The sequence below is a fragment of the Chionomys nivalis genome, chromosome 12 (genome assembly GCF_950005125.1).
Source record: "Chionomys nivalis chromosome 12, mChiNiv1.1, whole genome shotgun sequence".
NCBI lineage: Eukaryota > Metazoa > Chordata > Mammalia > Rodentia > Cricetidae > Chionomys > Chionomys nivalis.
Window position 1 is genome coordinate 72,247,061 of NC_080097.1, and position 18,564 is coordinate 72,265,624.

General features: G+C 49.7%; 1 protein-coding gene across 1 annotated transcript in view; it reads left to right on the plus strand.

The window, feature by feature from the left end:
• Window positions 1-2,584: 2,584 nt before the first annotated feature.
• Kcnk5 (potassium two pore domain channel subfamily K member 5) overlaps window positions 2,585-18,564 on the plus strand; it is a 41,498-nt gene continuing 25,518 nt past the window's right edge. Inside the window, exon 1 of the mRNA XM_057786354.1 lies at window positions 2,585-3,070. Coding sequence (XP_057642337.1) covers window positions 2,885-3,070 — 186 coding nt within the window. The 5' untranslated portion in view covers window positions 2,585-2,884. The remainder of the gene's footprint in view (window positions 3,071-18,564) is intronic.

Genomic DNA, 18,564 nt, shown 5'->3' on the forward strand with positions numbered 1-18,564 from the left:
GTTGCTTGTTCCAGGGGATCAAGTGCACTTTCTGGCCTCTGTGGGCTCCTGCATCCACATGGTGCATATAAATTCATAAAGGCTCGCACTGACATATAAATAAAAGTAAGCAATATTAAAAAATCTAGAAAGTAGCTAAGGAATTACACTTGAGGCTGACATCTTACCTCCATGCATGTATGTGCCCTCATGTGGGGGGGGGGGAGAGAGAGAGAGAGAGAGAGGTGAGAACTTTGAATAAAGATCAGTTCGACACAGTGTATGCGGCAGCGTTTTTGTAAGGCAGTGAAGTGGAAATAAGAGAGGCCCCTTTCCTTCCCAGGAGGAGAGTACAGCTGCCAGGGCAGACAGAAATGGTAGATAATTTTCTGGAGGGTCAGGTGACCTCTCCACCTGTGCTTACCATAAACTTGTTGAAGCGTTCACATCCCACGCAGCTCCTGACTTTATCACAATGAGGATGAGCTCTAGCCCTGGAGAGGTCTGGGCACACCTGCAACAGACATCTGGTCTCCATAGCCAGTTGAGCTCTGGAGAGTGAGGCTGTGAGATTGGGGTTCAGACTACATGAGGGATGTTGGAGGGTTAGGTGTTAGAAAAGGGTAGAGAAGAGAAACTTGCTTAGGATAGGAAAGGGTCCTCCCTAAGGCCAGGTCCAGGGTTAGCCTAGTTCCAAGGGAACAGACAGGCACTGTAGGTCTCTGGGATGCAAAATTATGAAGCCTGGGTTTTCTTTTTTGTTTATTTACTTAATTTATTTATTCAATGTGTGTGTGTGTGTGTGTGTGTGTGTAACCACAGAGGTCAGAGGAGAACATTGGACCCCCTGGAACTGGAGTTACAGGCTGTTGTGAACTGCAACTTATTTGCTAGAAACTGAGCCCGGGTCCTCTGTAGTAGAAATAAGTCTCTTAACTGCTAAGTCATGTCTCCTGCCCTGGAAGCCTGGGTTTTCTCTATTTCCTGTTTAGGCTTCTCCCTCAGGACATGCTCTGAATCTACAAACAAGATCTACAAATGCCAGGGCCTCATGCCAGGCATGGTGGCAACATCTTTAATCCCAGCTTTTGGGAAGCAGAGGCAGGTGGATCTTTGTGAGTTTGAGTCTAGCTTGGTCTACATGGTGAGTTCCAGGACAGCAAGAGCTACATACTGAGACTCTGTCTTAACAAAACAAAACAGAACAAAACAAAAGTTAATGATTGATCAGCAATGTAGATACATCCTTAGTCCTTCAGCTGCAGCAAGATTTGGAGATCCACATATAAAATCCTTGCAACTCTTGCCTGTGAAGATTAATCATCTGTCTCCACAAAAAGAAAAGGACAGTGCTAGGGAGGTTGGCTTCTGCTGCACCTACCTCCACAGAGGTCTGAGGTGAGACAGTCTATGGTTCCAGCACCTCCAACCTCTGACTTGCCCTTATGGGGACTGCCAGGGTTTCTATTTTTTTTACTGGGAAGTGGCTCTAACAACAAACCCAAACATGAAACCTGTCCAGAAAAGCAAGCAAAGTGAGAAATAACCCAGATTTTTTTTTGACATATGTTCTCACACCTTCATTGTACTTATTATCAAGTGTTTATTATTTCTGAGGCAAGGGTTTGCTCTGTAGCCCTGGCTGGCCTGGACCTCTCTTTGTAGACCAGGCTGGCCAAGAACTCGTAGAAATATGCTTGTGTTTGCCTCCTGAGTGCTGGGGTTAAAGGTGAGAACCACCACGATTCGACTTGTTTATTTTTGAACTAGGGTTTCACTATGTAGCTCTGGCTGACCTGGAACTGGCTGTGTAGACAAAGTCGGCCTCAAGTGCACAGAGATTCGCCTGCCTCTAGTTGGGACTAAAGGTGCATCTGACTGAGTGTTTATTACTAGTTGTTACCTGTTGGTTTGTGGATAGATGCATCACTGAGCAGAAGACATTTCTAGCCTCTCTGAGAGTTGGTATTTCAGTTGTGGTAGGGAGGTGGGGCGCGGGGCGGGGGGAAGAGGTGTTGTAATTTAAGTAGACTTGGGAGTAAGGCGCTAGCAATGTGGGTGTGGCTGCCTACTGCCTTTCTCAGATGCTGAGAGAACACAGACCATCTGGTTGGGTTCTTCGCCTCTCTGTAGTTGAGATTAGTTTCCGGTAATCCTAATTTAAATAGGTTCCCTTTATTCTAGACTGGTAGGTAACTGTGTGAGCCCCAGGAATAGGTGAGGAACCTAAGATCTCTGGGAAGAAATATCTGTACATGAGAGTAACACTAGCAATGTATTTCTGACCTCGGCAGTAAGGTGCACGGCCGTTTTAGCTAATTATATCAATTGCTAATAGACAACTGGACTCCTGTAGACCGTAAATTCTGCGACAATACGGGTCGTGGAGGTCTGGGCGAACCACTCAGCCTTGACCTGCACACAGGCGCCTGGAGCGTGGAGAGCTCGGTGCCTGGGGCAGGGACCTCAGGCGTTCTCTGGGCGGGGAGAAGGGCGGGTCCTGAGCTGGGCCACACCCACTTCAGGGTCTGGCGCGGGCGGGCTGATCACTGCTTAAAGAGCGGTGCGGAGGCGCGCTCACCATACTGTCGCGCGCACAGGGCACCACACGTGTCTACCGGTGTGGGTCCTGAGTTTCACCCTGTCGCTCAGAATCGAGAGATTGTGGGTGGCCCCAGACCCCTTTTGGTGTACGCTCACCCTGGCTTGCGTGAGCGTGATCCACGCAGTTCACTGCGCTCACGGAGCCAACTTGGTCAAGCAACTGTCCCGGGAGCGGCGCGCGGGGGGCACCGGGCACTGCGCATGCGGAGCTCCAAATTCAAACAGCTGTGTCAGGGCTGCTGGACTGGTGGACCGCTGTAACTAGGGGACGCTTTCACCAGGAGGTGGCCACTGAAGAGCCATGGTGGACCGGGGTCCCCTGCTCACCTCGGCCATCATTTTCTACCTGGCCATCGGGGCGGCGATCTTCGAAGTGCTGGAGGAGCCGCACTGGAAGGAAGCCAAGAAAAACTACTATACACAGAAACTGCATCTACTGAAAGAGTTTCCGTGCCTGAGCCAGGAAGGCCTGGACAAGATCCTACAGGTGAGCCGTTGGTCGCCTGAATCCCCCACATGCACCTGAAACATTTGGGGCTACAGCGGCGTTTTAGGGGAGATTCCCCCTCCTACGACTTCAGATGACACCCTCCCAGCCCCAACGAGAGGTCCCGGGTGGTGAGAAAATTCCCCATTAGGTGTCTGGTTGAAAAGATCTGTGTCTCTAGGCTAGAGACAAGGGGATTCCCCACGCGCGTAGACTTGGTCAGAACCTAGTACGTTCCGAGAAATTTTGGGGTTGAATCCAGGGTGAACTGGGCCTTGTGGTGGCTCAGTGTGGGTGTGCGGGTGCCTCCCTCTACGGAGGGAGGCTGTGGGGCGGATAAAGGCGTTTATCTTTCCTTGGAGACGCTCCCGGAGTCCGGGAGCACAGCCGGGTGCCACCCCTCGCGTCTCCACCTCCTGCTTCAGGGCCGTTGCCGCGCCCGCTCGACCTTTCTTAAGAAGCCCCCAGAGCCGTCGCGGGCTAAGACTTAAACCCGCGGGTTGCTGCTCTCAAGAGTTGGGCAGGGGGCTCTGACGTGTCCTGAGTGCCCCGGAGGAAGGTCTGTGGCTGGAATGCTGCGGACGCTCCCAGCCTTCCGGGAAGTCTTATCAAGTTAAGACGTCCCACAAAGACGCAGAGTTAAACTTTGTCAAAGTAGCAGGTTGCACAAACGAACACAAACCCAGGGAGTCCCTTTGCTGGGAGGGAGAAGAGTGCGGGTGAGAGGAAGTTTTTCAGTGTTGGTTTGTGGAGTCTTTTATCTGAAAATGCACACACCCAGGAAGGACGGCATTGACCTTACCGTGGTAAACTTGGCTGACCATCTCAACCAGAACCTTGAGCCAACTTGGGGTCAGAGGTCTCTCAATACCTGTTTCTTGAGGGCTCAGCCCTACCATCCATTCCTGTGTGGATGGCCCCCTATCAGTAATGGCAGGATTAGACTGGAGCAGGGATAGATTGTCTAAGCTGTTGTAGATCTGATCAGACATCACCTCCCGAATTATTTCCACCTGCCCTGTCTCTCACTTTCTGGGCTCAGTTTCCTGTTTTGTCAAATGAGAACAAACACAACTTCATCTTTGTCCTACCCTGGACTGTTGAAAACTTTGAGAAAACCTGAACACATCTTACTGGTATTAACCTTTTTTACCTCCAGTTTGCAGATGGACATTCACAGAGATAGACGTGTAGGCTGGTTTACACTACCAGGTGGGGTGTTGCATTTGAATAAAGTCATCTATCCCCCATACAGTTTCTGGGGGTGAGTTTCAAAAGACATTTGGTCTTCCCAAGGGGTTCTGGAAAGACCCAAGTACCCCCTGCTGGGGGTCTGCTGTGTCTGGGTGTGCTGAAAGAAGAGGGTGGTCAGTTTATGGTTTCTCTGGAGGAAACAATATCTCTGGGGGAGACTTTTTGTGTAGTTTGCCCTTAGGGCTTTGTTTAGAGGGGGGAGGGGCAGGGGAGGATTAAGGGGCTTGAGCTGCCTTTAAAGTGCCCCCCCTCCCTGTTGCTCCCTTGCCGTGGCAGGGGAAGGAAGGAAAGAATTCAAGGCTAAATGTGGGAAAATAAACTTCAAAACACAAGGAGAAGGGAGGGGGGTAGGGGTTGCGCAGCCGGGTACATCTGGTGGTGGTAGCTTTACAAGCCGGGCGGCTTCCATAGGGTGTTTGATAAAACAAAATGCTCTTTATTTTGAGGTCTGTCAGCGGTACCTCCACCCCTAAAGTGGACAGGTAACTTTCAGAAAAAAGGATTTGAGCAACATCAGGCCAGTGTGATTTGGAACAGATTCTAGATGCTTGCTTGAATGAATGAAGACAGCCCTGTCACCAGCCCCCAAAAAGCCTTGTCAACTCCAACTGGGCAAGTTCCTCCTTTGAAAGGAAAAACCCAAGATATGAAGGATCAGTGAAAGCCAGCCTCTCTCGGCTTTCTGATCTGAGTTGGGGTGCTGCCCTCAGGCCTCAGGAAATTGGTTTAAGGAAAAAACGAAAACTCGAAAATCTTCCTTCCCATCTGGCTGCCTATGGCTGCCTGGGTATTTTCCACCTGAAATACTGGATTTTAGCTGGTCTGAGTTGCCCTGGTCATCACAAAGCCCCTTAGTTGACAATTCCTGGGGTGGGAGCAGGAGGTAGCTATGCTTGGGTGGGGGTTTACCGGGGTCAGACCTGCCCTCCCCTGCTCCTGCTGAGGGTGAGCTGTGCTTTCCAAGTGCCCTGCACCCACCACCAGCCCGGGACCCCATGGCTGCTCTCTTTGCTTTCCTGCTTTCTGAACTCTCACTTAAGTGATAATGGCACCTCATTATTGTTGTTATGTTTTAAGGTAGACTCTAAGAAGCTCACACTGGCCTAGAGCTTACTCTGTAGGGAGGCCGACCTTGAATTCCCAATCCTCCTGCCTTCACCTCTTGTACTTACTATACCACTTGCTGTGATGCAGGTGTGTGTGGGGGGGGGGCTCATGGCAGTTGTACCCTATGCAAGCACTCTACCCACTGAGATGGATCTCCAGCTCTGGTTTTAGTTTTTTTTTAATAGATCATATTTATTTATTGGCTTATTGATTGATTGGTTGAGTAGGATCTTACTAGGTAGCTCTGGCTGTCCTGTTCATTATGTAGAGCAGGCTGGCCTCAAAATTGGTTCATTTATATGGTCTTATTTATTTATTTATTTTTTATTTGAGACAGGGTTTCTCTGTGTAGCTTTGGAACTTGCTTTGTAGACCAGGCTGGCCTCAAACTCAACAGAGATCTGCCTGCCTCTGCCTCCCAAGTGCTGGGATTAAAGGTGTGAGCCAACACTGTCCAGCTAGTTTTTTGAGATATAGGGTCCTGGTTTGTTAGTCCAGGTTGCCCTTGGATCATCCTGCCTGATCCCCCTGGATACTGAGATTATAAGCATGAACCTCCATGTTTTTTTCTAGCTGTTTGTTAAGTGTAATCTTTTCCTTTTTTTTTTTTTAAACCCAGCAAGGGGAATTAGCATTGATAGTACATCTATTGTATTGGAGACTGGACACTGGTTAAAATTGTCCTTATTCTATGGAAAGGCATAAGCTGGTATTGTCTCCTGGCTAAGCCATTTCCTCATCAAACCAGTTAACTTACTTTAGCCTCAATTTCCTCATCTGCAAAATGAGCAGTTTGGTGAGGCTCCAGGAAAGAAGGGAGGACTGGAAGTAAGCAGGCTCTTGCCGCTAACATTTATTGAGTTTTATGGAGTGCTCCCTGAGTAGGGCATCCTGCCAAGTTCTTTACCTGCTTCCAGTGCTTATAATGACCTCATGCATTAAGATAAGGCAACCGACACTCAGTTAGGGTGGAAGTTAAAGTGGTCACAAGGACAGAACCTTGGGATCATCCCCAGGCAGTACCCACCTTTGCCAGTCCACCTCAGGGGTGTTGCTTTAAGTGAGCTGAGTTAATTGGTTCAGCTTGACTTTGGACAGCTGGGAAATTCTATTTTGTGTTTCCTCTGGAACAGGCATTGGCACGCAGGCTTCTCCGGTGTGGCTGCCTGGCTGACCTGGCACTTGTACATCACTGAATTTGTGCTTCAGTTTGCCCTTCGCTCCTTGGCACGGCTTTATTAGGAAGCCCCTCTTCCCTTTCCCTCCCCCAAAGTAGAAAACTGGGTTGAATAGGCAGGCTGACAATCCATCCCGGTCTTTAGGGAGAAGGTTAAACAAGCCATCAGGCATCCCTACAGAGGGTTCTCAGAGGCGACTTAATGTGGAATTTAGTCAGGGATCATAGGAGGAAAGCTCAAGCCAGAGCGGGGCCTGGACTGGGGAGAGAGAGAGAGCTCTAACTGTGTATGTGTGTGTTCGTGTGTGTGTGTGTTCCTGTCTGTCCATCTGTCCGTCTGTCCGTCTGCCTGCCTGTGTCCGTGCGTGTCCCTCTCCTAGCAAGGAAGGGTCACCAGGCTTCTTGCTGGCAATCTCATGTCTCCTGGGACTGGGATAGGTGGCAATTGGATTGATTTTGTTTTCTGCTCTGGTATTCCAGACTGAGCCCTGGGTTTCCTTGGACAGCGGATATGACTGACCCATTGTGAAAAAGTTGTAGATCTTTCCCACCCAAATTTCAAAATTTGCTTTTTGGTTTTTGTTTGTTATGGCACTTGAGATGGACCAGAAGGCCACCTGCATGCTGGGCACGTTCTCCCCAACCCCTCCAAGCTGATCATATTCTAGGGGTTTCCATATACACCCCCTTTTCATTTCTAAACCCTTGAATTCTCCACACATATTCAACAGAAGTAACACATCCCAGTCTTGGAATTCTGACACCATTATTAACACCTGCCCTCCCCCAAATTATAAAAAAACAAAACTGTGGACTCTGTCATAATGACTTCTTACCAAAATGTTTAAAATGAGGCATATTGTGGGGCTTGAAGAAAAAGTTCTCTGGGCTCAGTTTAGGGGAACAGAGGGTTAAAATGAATACAGGTGGACGCTGAGGCTCATGACTCTTCACCCACCTCTGCTAGAGAAACACACTAAGTCTTTTGAGTCTTGGTTTTGGAGGTCTCCACATCTCCAGCTCTGCTCAAATTCTCACAGCCTGGGGCTGCAGAGGTGGAAAGTGGGTACACTTCTTTCTTCTCCCTCCCTGCCTTCCTCCCTGCCTCCCTCCCTGCCTGCCTCCCTCCCTCCCTCCCTGCCTGCCTGCCTGCCTCCCTCCCTCCCTGCCTGCCTGCCTCCCTCCCTGCCTCCCTCCCTGCCTGCCTGCCTGCCTGCCTGCCTGCCTCCCTCCCTTCCTCCCTCCCTCCCTGCCTGCCTGCCTGCCTCCCTCCCTGCCTGCCTGCCTGCCTGCCTGCCTCCCTCCTGCCTCCCTCCCTCCCTCCCTGCCTGCCTGCCTCCCTCCCTGCCTCCCTGCCTCCCTCCCTCCCTCCCTCCCTGCCTGCCTGCCTGCCTGCCTCCCTCCCTCCCTTCCTCCCTGCCTTCTTCCCTCCTGCCTCCCTCCCTCCCTCCCTCCCTGCCTCCCTTCCTCCCTGCCTCCCTCCCTCTCTCCCTCCCTCCCTTTATTTATTTACTGGTTTTCCAAGACAGGATTTCTCTGTGTAGGCCTTGCTGTCCTGGAACTCACTCTGTAGGTCAGCTTGGTCTCACAGAGATTCGACTGCTTCTGCTTCCCCAGTGTTGGCATTAAAGGTGTGCGCCACCAATGCTTGGCAAGCCAATCCTTTCTAATGGCTTGCTTTCTCAAGTTGCATTTAAGTTAAAGACTGAAAACAAAACAAAAAGCCAAAACCACTACCTCAAATACATAAGTCTGCCTTAGTTAATGGTACAGGTTAGAGTTTTACCAGTTAAAGTAAGTTTTTATCAAGCTGCCTTGAGAGTTTTAATGGAGCCTTTGGGATGCTCAGGTGACACTGTCACGGAGAGCCATCCCAGGGCAGACATTTATTTGCACGTGTTGAAAGGTTGACTGTGGGGTAGCAGAAGCTTCCAGGAGGGGCCTAGAGGAGGTGATGATTGTCACTTCTAAGTATTTTCCTGGGACTTTGCCCTATTTATAGACTGGTGTTTAAAAGAAACACGATCCCCTGGTTTTGGATGCTGCGCTTGGCTAACCCTGACCTGGGGCCAAAGGCTTTCATATTGAATTTGACTGTTTGCTGTTAAATTGAGCTCAGCCTCTGAACTCTGTGTGAGGTTGTGTTTGGAGAGGGGTACATGGAAGGGAAGAGAAATGTGGAAGTTTTGGGGAGCAGAAGAGCCAGGCTTCTGAGAAAGAACCCATCGAGAAGTGAGGTGGGTGACCCGCCAGGAAGCATGGGAACAGCCATCTCTTTCCATTGTTCGCTGAGTCCAGTCCCCCAGTTTCTCTGACTTGTCTGTGTCCATCCCTCCCGGGCCCTGCTCCTGTACCACCTCCTCCCCTGCTCCTAGAATAAGGTGGAGAAGGTTGGTAGACTGAGTCTAAGCTGCCCTAATCAGAGATCTTTCTCTGCGTCATCATAGGCAGGTGGCTGCTTGCGCACATTAGAGCGTAGCCCGTAGTACATTCTTGCTCAGAGCTGGCCTCAGTCACAGATGTCATTGCCCAACCAGGGTGCTTGGGATCAGAAGTGATTTGGATTTTCACGGATTTGGAGTGTCTGCAGCTACATGACCAGCTCGAGGACAGGGCCCAAGTCAAAACATGAAACTTTTGTTTCTTGTGCAAGGTGTACACGTGCTCCACACAAGCTGCACACGTGCTCCACACAAGGTGTACACGTGCTCCACACAAGCCGCACGTGTCTCCACACAAGGTGTACATGTGCTCCACACAAGCTGCACACGTGCTCCACACAAGCCGCACACGTGCTCCACACAAGCTGTACACGTGCTCCATACAAGCCGCACGCGTGCTCCACACAAGCTGTACACGCAGCCAGAGGATGATTTTTATGAACTGTAGAGCACCTGTGTTTTGATTCAACCAATAAGGTTGGATATAGGATTTTCCACTTGTCACATCACTTTTAGTACTCAAAGTTTTGAATTTAGATTTTCAGAGGGAGGGTAGCCAGCTTATTCAGGACTGTAACTCCCAGATCTTCTGCCGTGGAGCATTCCATGCACAGACATAGTGAACTTCTAAATGGTATTTTAAAGAATCAAAAGGACTTGTACATTATTTTATGTGTATATATGTGGGTGCACATGAGTATGTATGCTATGATCACATGGCTGAGGTCAGAGGGCAGCTGATCCCATTTGTCTTCCATGTGCATCCCAGCGATCAAGCCAAGGTTGTCAGGCTTGGCAGCAAGGTATCTTTACCCACGGAGCCATCTCACTGACCCAAGACTTCGTAGAGCACACAAGAGGGCCTCGTGCATCTTAGGCACACATGCCGTGCCACTGAGCAGCTTCCTCAGTCCTGAATTTATTTCTTAATTAAAAGAAAAAAACCATAGGGTCTGAAGAGATGACTCCGCAGTTAAGAGCAAGAATTGTTCCTGTAGAAGACGCACGTTCAGTTCTCAGCACTGGCATGGAGCTTGCAACCAACTATAAACTGTAACTCCAGTTTCAGGGAATCCTTGCTTTTTTCCAGCTTCCAAGGGTTACTGCACTCATGTGCACCTGACCCCCTGGGATGTAATTAAAACACTATAAGTAAATATTAAAAAATAAACAGATGTCAGATTGTACTATCTTCACAGATTTTTGTGTATTATTCAGTGATGATAGCTACGTTCACACTGTTGGGATTCAGATCTGTGTTAATAACCTTCTTTTCTTTTTGAAGAATTGAAACTTCCTACTTAACTTATTTCCCCACCTTTTCTACCCTGCCACAGTAACCACCATTATGCTTTCTGTTTCTGTGGATTCACTGCCCTCAAATGTGTTGGGTAGACTGAATGGTGTGGTGTTTGTCTTTTGGTGTGTAATATGGCACAGCCATTAGAAAACAGTAGGGAGGCTCTTTAAAGAGTTAAAGATAGCCCTGCCATATAATGTGGTCTGGTATATGCCAAACAAATGAACTGCCACTGAGCCGCATCCCAACTGTCAACTGAGTATTTTATTTTATTGTTATTTTGTGTGGGTGTGCGGGTGTTTTAACTGCTTGTATATCTGCACTGTGTGTGTGAGTGGTGAATGAGGAGTCCAGAAGAGGACCTTGGGTTCCTTGGAACTGAGTTACAGATGGCTGTGAGATGCTGTGTGGCTGCTGGGAGTTGAATCCTGGTCTTCAGGGCTCTCAGCTGTTGAGCCGTTTCTCTAGCCCCTCAGCTGAATGTTTTGAAGAGCTGGATGAAAGGCTGTGGAGAGGGGATCGTGGGTCTCCTTTCCCATATCCCCTAGAGAGGTGTATGCACGATAGTGCTTGGGCTGCAGCCACAGGCTAGGGAGGTGAGGGTCAGATGACAGAGCCTTGTGAGCTTAGCCAAAGAATTTGAACTCCATCAAATGTTTGCCGTTTTCAAGGAGGGGAGTGGACAATGTTACAAAAAGTTCTTTCCTTCACAGCCATTTACAACTTGCAAATAGTGGAATATTCTGACTGAAATTAAATTTCCGTAGGCCGAGCCATTTCACCTCGTGAGTGTTCTGATAAGGACGCCTCCTCCTTCCTTTCCACTTGTGGTGAAATGGAGTGTGGTTTTTCCCAGAAAGCCACACTTCAGCCCCCTTCTTCACCCCAGCCTCTGCTTAAGGTGCCTCTTTCCCTGCTATGGGCCTGTCCATGTGGAGGTCCAGGTCTGGGATAGTCTACCCAGACACTCCACTTTCTGCACGTGCCCTTTGTGTTCTTGAGAGGAGGGAATATTGAGCTCTGCACTGCTTCTTGAAGTCTATCGGCTTTTGTGGGGCTCAACCCCAAGCCACCGGAAACCTTAAAGGGACAGAGAAGGTGCCCTCTCTTGCTGGTCAGTATTTCTGTGCAGGGGAACCTCAGAATCTGGAGTGTCTTTGAGCTCTTGAGCTCAGTCTTGCCAGGGAGAGGAAATTTACTGGGGTGTTGAAGTGAGGGGAAATGCAGGCTGAGGTGCTGAGTGATGGTGGAGGCTGGAGGGGGGATAGGGTTGCGGGGCCTTGAAGATTTCGGTTCCCATGTTCAGAACCCTGTAAAAGAACCCCTTCTCTGGGGGAATCAGGCTCTGAGCAAAACCCAGCCTCTATGTTCAGGGACATCCTGGTCTGCAGGAGGAAGAGCAAGGAGCCTCTGGGAGGTTGGTGTTGGTGAGTGTACCTGGAACATCCAGTTGTGGATTGTGGACACATGGGTTTACTCTGATTCAAGAAGAGAGAGTGGTGAGTTGGTGTGTTGGCTAATAGGACTGTGAGTGTTCCGTGTGCTCTTACCATCTATGCCAGGCACGGGACTGGCACACTTTCTATATTTCCAGAACTGGCCTAGGAGTTACTGCTGTTTTCCTTGCCCAAACGGACAGAGCAAGGGAAAGGGCTGAGGTTCTCTCTCCTGTCGACTGAACCTTGGTCTCGCCCATGCATGGGAGAGCCAGTGGCTGCAGCATGGACACAGGCCAGGAGGAGACCATTACTGTTCCTTGGCTATGAACTGAGAGAACCACGGCCTTGCAGAATCTCACCGAGTCTTTGTCCTCTGGCTTTCTGAAGCAGGTGCTATCACCTCACAACAGGAGCAGAATAGATCACTGATGGCCTTCATTGTCAACTTGGCTGGCTTTAGAGTCACCTTGGAAATATACCTCTGGGTATGTCTGAGAGAGTGTTTCCAGAAAGACCTAACTGATCAGGGAAGACACACCTTGATAAAGTCGGTATCATCATGCTGGGGCCCAGACTGATGAAAAAGGAAAAAGTGAGCTGGACCCCAGCCTTCGTCTCTGCTTCCTGACAAAGGACAACATAGGAACAGCTGCTTCATGCTCCCGCTGTCCTGCTTCCCTTGCTGTGTACCCTCAAACTGAGCTACAGTGAGCCCCTTTAAAGTTATTTCTATTTTTATATAGGCACAATTTTTTATTTGCATGTATAGTATGTGCACCACCTGACTGTCTGGTGCCCTGTCCACAGAGGTCAGAAGAGGCTTCAGATCCCCTAGAACCGTACTTATGGATGGCTGTGAGCCACCATGTCGGTGCTTGGAACTGAGCCTGGGTCCTCTGTAAAAACCACAATTGTTCTCACTGAGCCATCTCCACCCCTGACCCTTCCTTTTTAAAGTTGTTTTAGTGGACGCAGTGCTGAGAAAGATAAATTGGTACCAGGAATTGAGGGTAGTTTCTGGAGGTCTTTGAAGCTGGTATGCGTGAGAAGCCCCAGAACTTTCTGCTGGCTGTAATAGAGCTTATAGGCCAGAGTGCACACGCCTTCCCTGCCATGACAGCCTCCTGTTGCTCGCGGCCTGTGAGAGCACCTGAGGTGTTGTCAGGTGTTTAGTTACGGTGGCAAGAAGGGTAACCAAGACAACTACAGAGGCTGTAGTGTATCTAGGGCCTCACAATGAGAATGAGGAAGACTGACACCTAGCCCTCAAGCTTGGAACATTTGCTATACATTCTGTTGTGTTGATAGTGGAAGAAACAAGGAGGAAGGTTAAGAAATGGAGAAATGCCACGTTTTCCTGGGTGGGGTCTTCAGAATCTTTCGGTGCACGGGGCTAAGCATCCAGGGTATTTGTTGATGGCTATGAGTGTGAGCAAGTTGTCTCCTCTTTAGACGGGACCGTAGCGTCACTGTCTTCAGGCTCAGCCTCTGTATCAGGGTACTTATACTAAACAGCAGGTGACCTAAGTATCAGTTGCTCTCCCTACGCCCTTTCACTGAGCATCTTGTCTCTGATCCCGCCCCACAGGCCTCACCATACACTGGGTTCTGAATGTAGAGGTTGGTAGCAAGGAGGATGGTGAAACCCAACAAGCCCGTGTTCTTTGGGTCACCACTATTTCCCATTCCTTTCAAATTAACTCACAGTTCACTCCATGATGGGTATAATCAATGCTTGAAAGTGTGGTTTCTCCCTTCCAATCTCAAGCCTTGGTTAAATCTTTCCTCCCAGAGAATCCTGGGTCCAGGTGACCTCAGGATCGTCTTTCCTAGGTGGTGGCGTTGGAGACTACGTTGAGCCCTCCCTAGAGGCAAAACAGTACCAACACTTCTGGGGCTCTCTTGGTGGCCAGGGCTCTTTGATTAGCTTTGCAATATGCGTTCTTTTTCCTCTCATCCATCTAAATATTTAGGCTTCCTGCTGAAATATTTAGGAAGGAATGTGTACTTCCCTGGCCGTTGTCACCCACTCCCGCATGTCCTACTGTAATCTAATTGCAGCTGTTTAACCAGTTCCTTCCTGCAAGGGGGATACTTGTCCGGAGTCCAGGAGAACCTGTGTAACTTGGAGGCTGGCCTGTGGGCCGCCAGGAATCATCAGCCTTGTCTGGAGGACTGTGCACCCCATGGCTCCTCCACTTGTCTGAGCCAACCCATACGTGGGGATGGGGAAAGGAAACCATTTGAGCCGCTGTGAAGACAAAAACTGGTCATAACTGGAGTCTTAATCTTGTGACCCACGTCAGATTTTATTTACCACTCCATGTTCACCCATTTATTGAAGGATTGGAGTGCCTTTAAATTTGACCATAAGAGCTGAACATTTTTCTGTCCCCAGTCTTGTGCAACCAGGTCCAGTTCTCAAGATGTCCAGCATGAAGGTAAGTACTCGCTTCAAGTTCTGTCATGCCCAGGTGCCCAGGGGCCTACACCTTCCCATGAAAGTCTGATGAGGATCTTGCCTCTTGCAAGATCAAAGCCAGGTGATTCCAGCCAGGTAAAGCTGTACTCCTTGCCTTGGTCTCTCACAAGTGTGCAAGGAAGTGATGGATGTCTATGGGTAGTGAGGTGGCCCAGCAATGAAGGTGCTCACTCCCGAAAGTTGTCCTCTGACCTCTACATGTGTGTCGTGCCTTGCACATATCCATACATAATAAAAAAATTTAAAGGCAATAAAAAGTTTATTTCTGTGCTGGATAGTTTTATGTTAACTTGATATAAGCTAGAGCCATTTGGGAAGAGGGAACCTCAAATGGAAAAAATGTCCCCACCAGACTGGCCTGGGGGGGGGGGCGAGCCTTTGACGCATTGTCTTGATTGATGGTTGATGTGGGAAGGAACTGTGGGTGGTGCCACCCCTGGCCTGGTGGTACTGTGTTCTATAAGAAAGCAGGCTGATCCAGCCATAGAACAAGCTAGTAAGCAGTGCTCCTGCCTGGCCTTTGCATCAGCCCCTGCTTCCAGGTCCTCCCTCTCCAACTTCCTCGATGATCAACTGTGGTGTAGAAGTATAAGCCAAGTAACCTTTCACCCCAGATTGTTTTTGATTGCGGTGTTTTATCACAGCAGTATAAACCCTAACTAAGAATTCCCAGCCCACCCCACCCTGCTCCTCCAAACTACATCTGGGGGCACTGGGTAAGAACAAACTCATTTTTTTGAAGTTGTATGTGTGTGTGCATACAGTATGATAATTCAGTAAGGGTGCGTGATGTGGGGTAGCAAAGAAGGGTAACAATGCTTCCAAACCCTTTCCGTTTCCTCCCTCTTAGAGCCTTCAATAATAAATTGTAAATTCTAGTCACACATGTGCCTTACAACCTAGACCACTATTCTACTTTTTTGTTTGTTTGTTTGTTTGGTTTTAGTTTTTTGAGACAGGGTTTCTCTGTAGCTTTGGAGTCTGTCCTGGAACTCACTCTGTAGACCAGGCTGGCCTTGAACTCACAGAGATCCGCCTACCTCTGCCTCCAGAGTGCTGGGATTAAAGGCGTGCACCACCGCTACCAGCTGTGGTTTCTACTCAAGGAACTTGAGAGCATGCGTGTCCAGACCCTCCTGCAGCAGTTAAGAAGCACACACGGGTGTGTGACTGGATCTCTTTAAGGAAGTAATGCCTAGTCCTGATCCTTCCTGCAATTTTGGGACTGCTTTTAAGGCTGTATTGTGGGGAAATTGGGATGGGCTGGGGTGGGCCACCTGTGTGTATGCCTGCCCCTGCCCTTGTTTAATCTTCAGAGCCTTGCAAGGAGGGGCTCTGAGAAGGCCAGGACTGTTTGCCTGGGAGGAGGAGGCTCTCTAGCTGATAGTCCGGTGGTTGAGCAGCCACACTGGGTTTTTCCACCCCTTGGCCTACTACCTACACAGGGAGAGAGTAGAAGTGTTCGCAGGGTGTTTCCTTAACTTTTCCAAGGATCTGCAGAACCATTCATTTGACTCTTCCATTCTGCCTCCTCCATAGGCCTGACACTGGCAGGGAATCTCTTTCCCCGTAGCTAAGTATGCTATCCCATTTGTTGGATTGGAAACCAGGGCCTGGAAAGGAGTAACTAAAGGTGGTGGCAAAACTGTCTTGCATGGTGTCTAGCCTGTTCACATTACATGGCATTATAATCTGCAGCTGTATTGGGCCATATGCGTAGCTATCCTGGGATGCGTGTGACCTGTGGTCTGAAGGTTGATGTTTTGGGTAGAGGCAAGTTCAGGTTAGTCATGCAGTACTGATTGTGGACCTTTCTTCATAGAGATAATTCTCCCAGTTCTGTCTGTCTGTCTGTCTGTCTGTCTGTCTGTCTGTCTGTCTCTCTCTCTCTCTCTCTCTCCACACACACACACACACACACACACACACACACACACACACACCCGTCTGTGTCTGCATGCTTGTGTGTGAGCGGGTGTGTGCCTGCCTTGGTGCAGCACAGACGGTCAGTCCTCTCATTGTTTCACCCGACCTGAGACCCAGTCTCCCGCTGCTTCGCACAGGAGGGTCGCTTGACCCTGGATTTTTGTCTCTGCCTCCCATCTCACTTCAGAGAGTGTTGAGATTAGGGTGGCCTTGTCAGGTGTGACTTGGTTACTGGGGATCCATCCACTGGATGATGGATGCAAGAGCCATCTCTGTAGCCCATCCATCCACATCCTTATAGCATTGCCTGGAAGTCGCAAGCGCAAAAGTATTGATTGTATTTGGGGGTGCAGAGCCTGCTTTACTTCCTGTCCTAACCTGCTCAGCACACCCTTCCCTGAGATGGTGGGGGGGGGGCTTTCTTGCCTGCTGATGGGAGAAAAGGTAACTGTTGCTCCTGTGGGAAGCTCCCAGAGGTGTAGAGGGGACCTGTCTGAAACCTACTCCCAGCCTCTACCCTACTCTCCTGGGGACTTCTCCAGCACGGGCTCTGCATCCCAGGAGCTATGGACCGGTGTCTCCAGCCCGTCCTAGAGGTTGCAGGAGATGATTCACATTGAGGGCACCAGGCTGGGGGAACCTAGGAGTTATTTAACCAGCCTCCTGGAGCCAAGGCCCAGCCCTTTAGGGAAAGTTACACAACTTGGTCTAAGACGACTGCTTACCAGGGGTGGGGACCTGCAATGAAGAGCAATTAGAGCTGGGGGGCAGGCAATTAAGGAAGGGCTTCTTGGGAACAGCGGCCTCAGAGGGCAGGTCAGGCAGTCAAAGGTGATGACCACACCTGCTCTCCTGGTCACCGCCCCAGCAGCTTGGTGGTATTTTGGCCCCCAAACTGGAAAAGCCTCAGGCCACTCCTCCTTCACAATGGTCTGGGGCCCGGGTAGGGTAAGGAGGTGGACTGTTGTTTTTGAGATTTCAGAATTCTTTCTGCTGATCCTGGTGGACCCTGGTGCAGACAGGAGTGGAAATTGACCTTCCGTGGGAGGAGAGATTTTCTGCAGTCCTGCATGCCTGTGGCACGTGCCCCCCAATTGGCCAAGACCTTTGAGGTTTATGTTGTTGTTATTCCTTTTTAAGACAGAGTCTCACTGTGTAGCCCTGGCTGGCCTGGAACTCACTGAGATCCTTCTGCCTCTGCCTCAAGAGTTCTGGAGTTAAAAGGCCTGTGCCTGGTGACCTTTGGTGACCTTGAGATCCACTGTTAACAACAGGTGACTTGAGGGAGGAGTAGCAAAGAGAGTCACAGCACTGAATGAGGTGAGATAAGGATTCTTGCACACTAGTTGAATAATTGAGCCAGGATCGTCCAGCTAATTATCTGCGCTGCACACAGGCAGGAGTCTGGAGCCAGAGCGCTGCTGCAAAGCCTCGCTTTATTTTTAGAGACTTGCTCCTCTCTCTCTCTCTCTCTCTCTTCTTTCTTTCTTTCTTTCTTTCTCTCTCTTCTTTCTTTCTTTCTTTCTTTCTTTCTTTCTTTCTTTCTTTCTTTCTTTCTCTCTCTTCTTTCTTTCTTTCTTTCTTTCTTTCTTTCTTTCTTTCTTTCTCTCTCTCTCTCTTTCTTTCTTTCCCCTCCCTCTCTCTCTTCCCTCCCTCTCTCTCTTCCCTCCCTCCCTCCCTCCCTCCCTCCCTCCCCCCCTCCCTCCCTCCCTCCCTCCCCTCTTCCCTCCCTCCCTCCCTCCCTCCCTTCCTCCCTCCCTCCCCTCTTCCTTCCCCGGAGTCTCTGGTAGCCCAGGCTGACCTTTAACTAAGGATGACCTTGAGTCTCTACCTCCAGAGTGCTGGCATTGCTGACAAGTACACCACCATGACCATTCTCATTTATTGCTGGTCATGGAGCCCAAAGCTTCATACATGCTAGGCCAGCATTCTAACTGCATAGCATCCCCAGTTCTCAGACCCTTGTGTTCTCCACACTTCCTAGATGTTCCTGGCTTCAGGAATTGCGCTGAGCATTGCTGTTGGTAGCCTTTGGGGTTCTGATATCCCAGGTACAACTTTGTTACGCCCAAATAGACCATGTCTGCAGGCGTGTTTACCATCTTAGGCATAAAAAGTTTTAAATCAGGAACACCTAGGTTATACCAGAGCTGTCAACGGTGCCCCTGCCTCCAGCCTGTCCCCACCCCTCTTACCAATGTCCTTCAGGGGCCCTTGGACTCAGTGCGCTACCTCGGCCTCCTGTCCTTTGGCCAGATTGTGGGCCAGGGGACCCCCAGAAAGGACCCCACAAGAGAGAATTAAGGAGTTGGAGGAGAGGTGTAATCACTTAGTTGTAAGATGTCACCTGTCACCTCTCTGTCAGCTA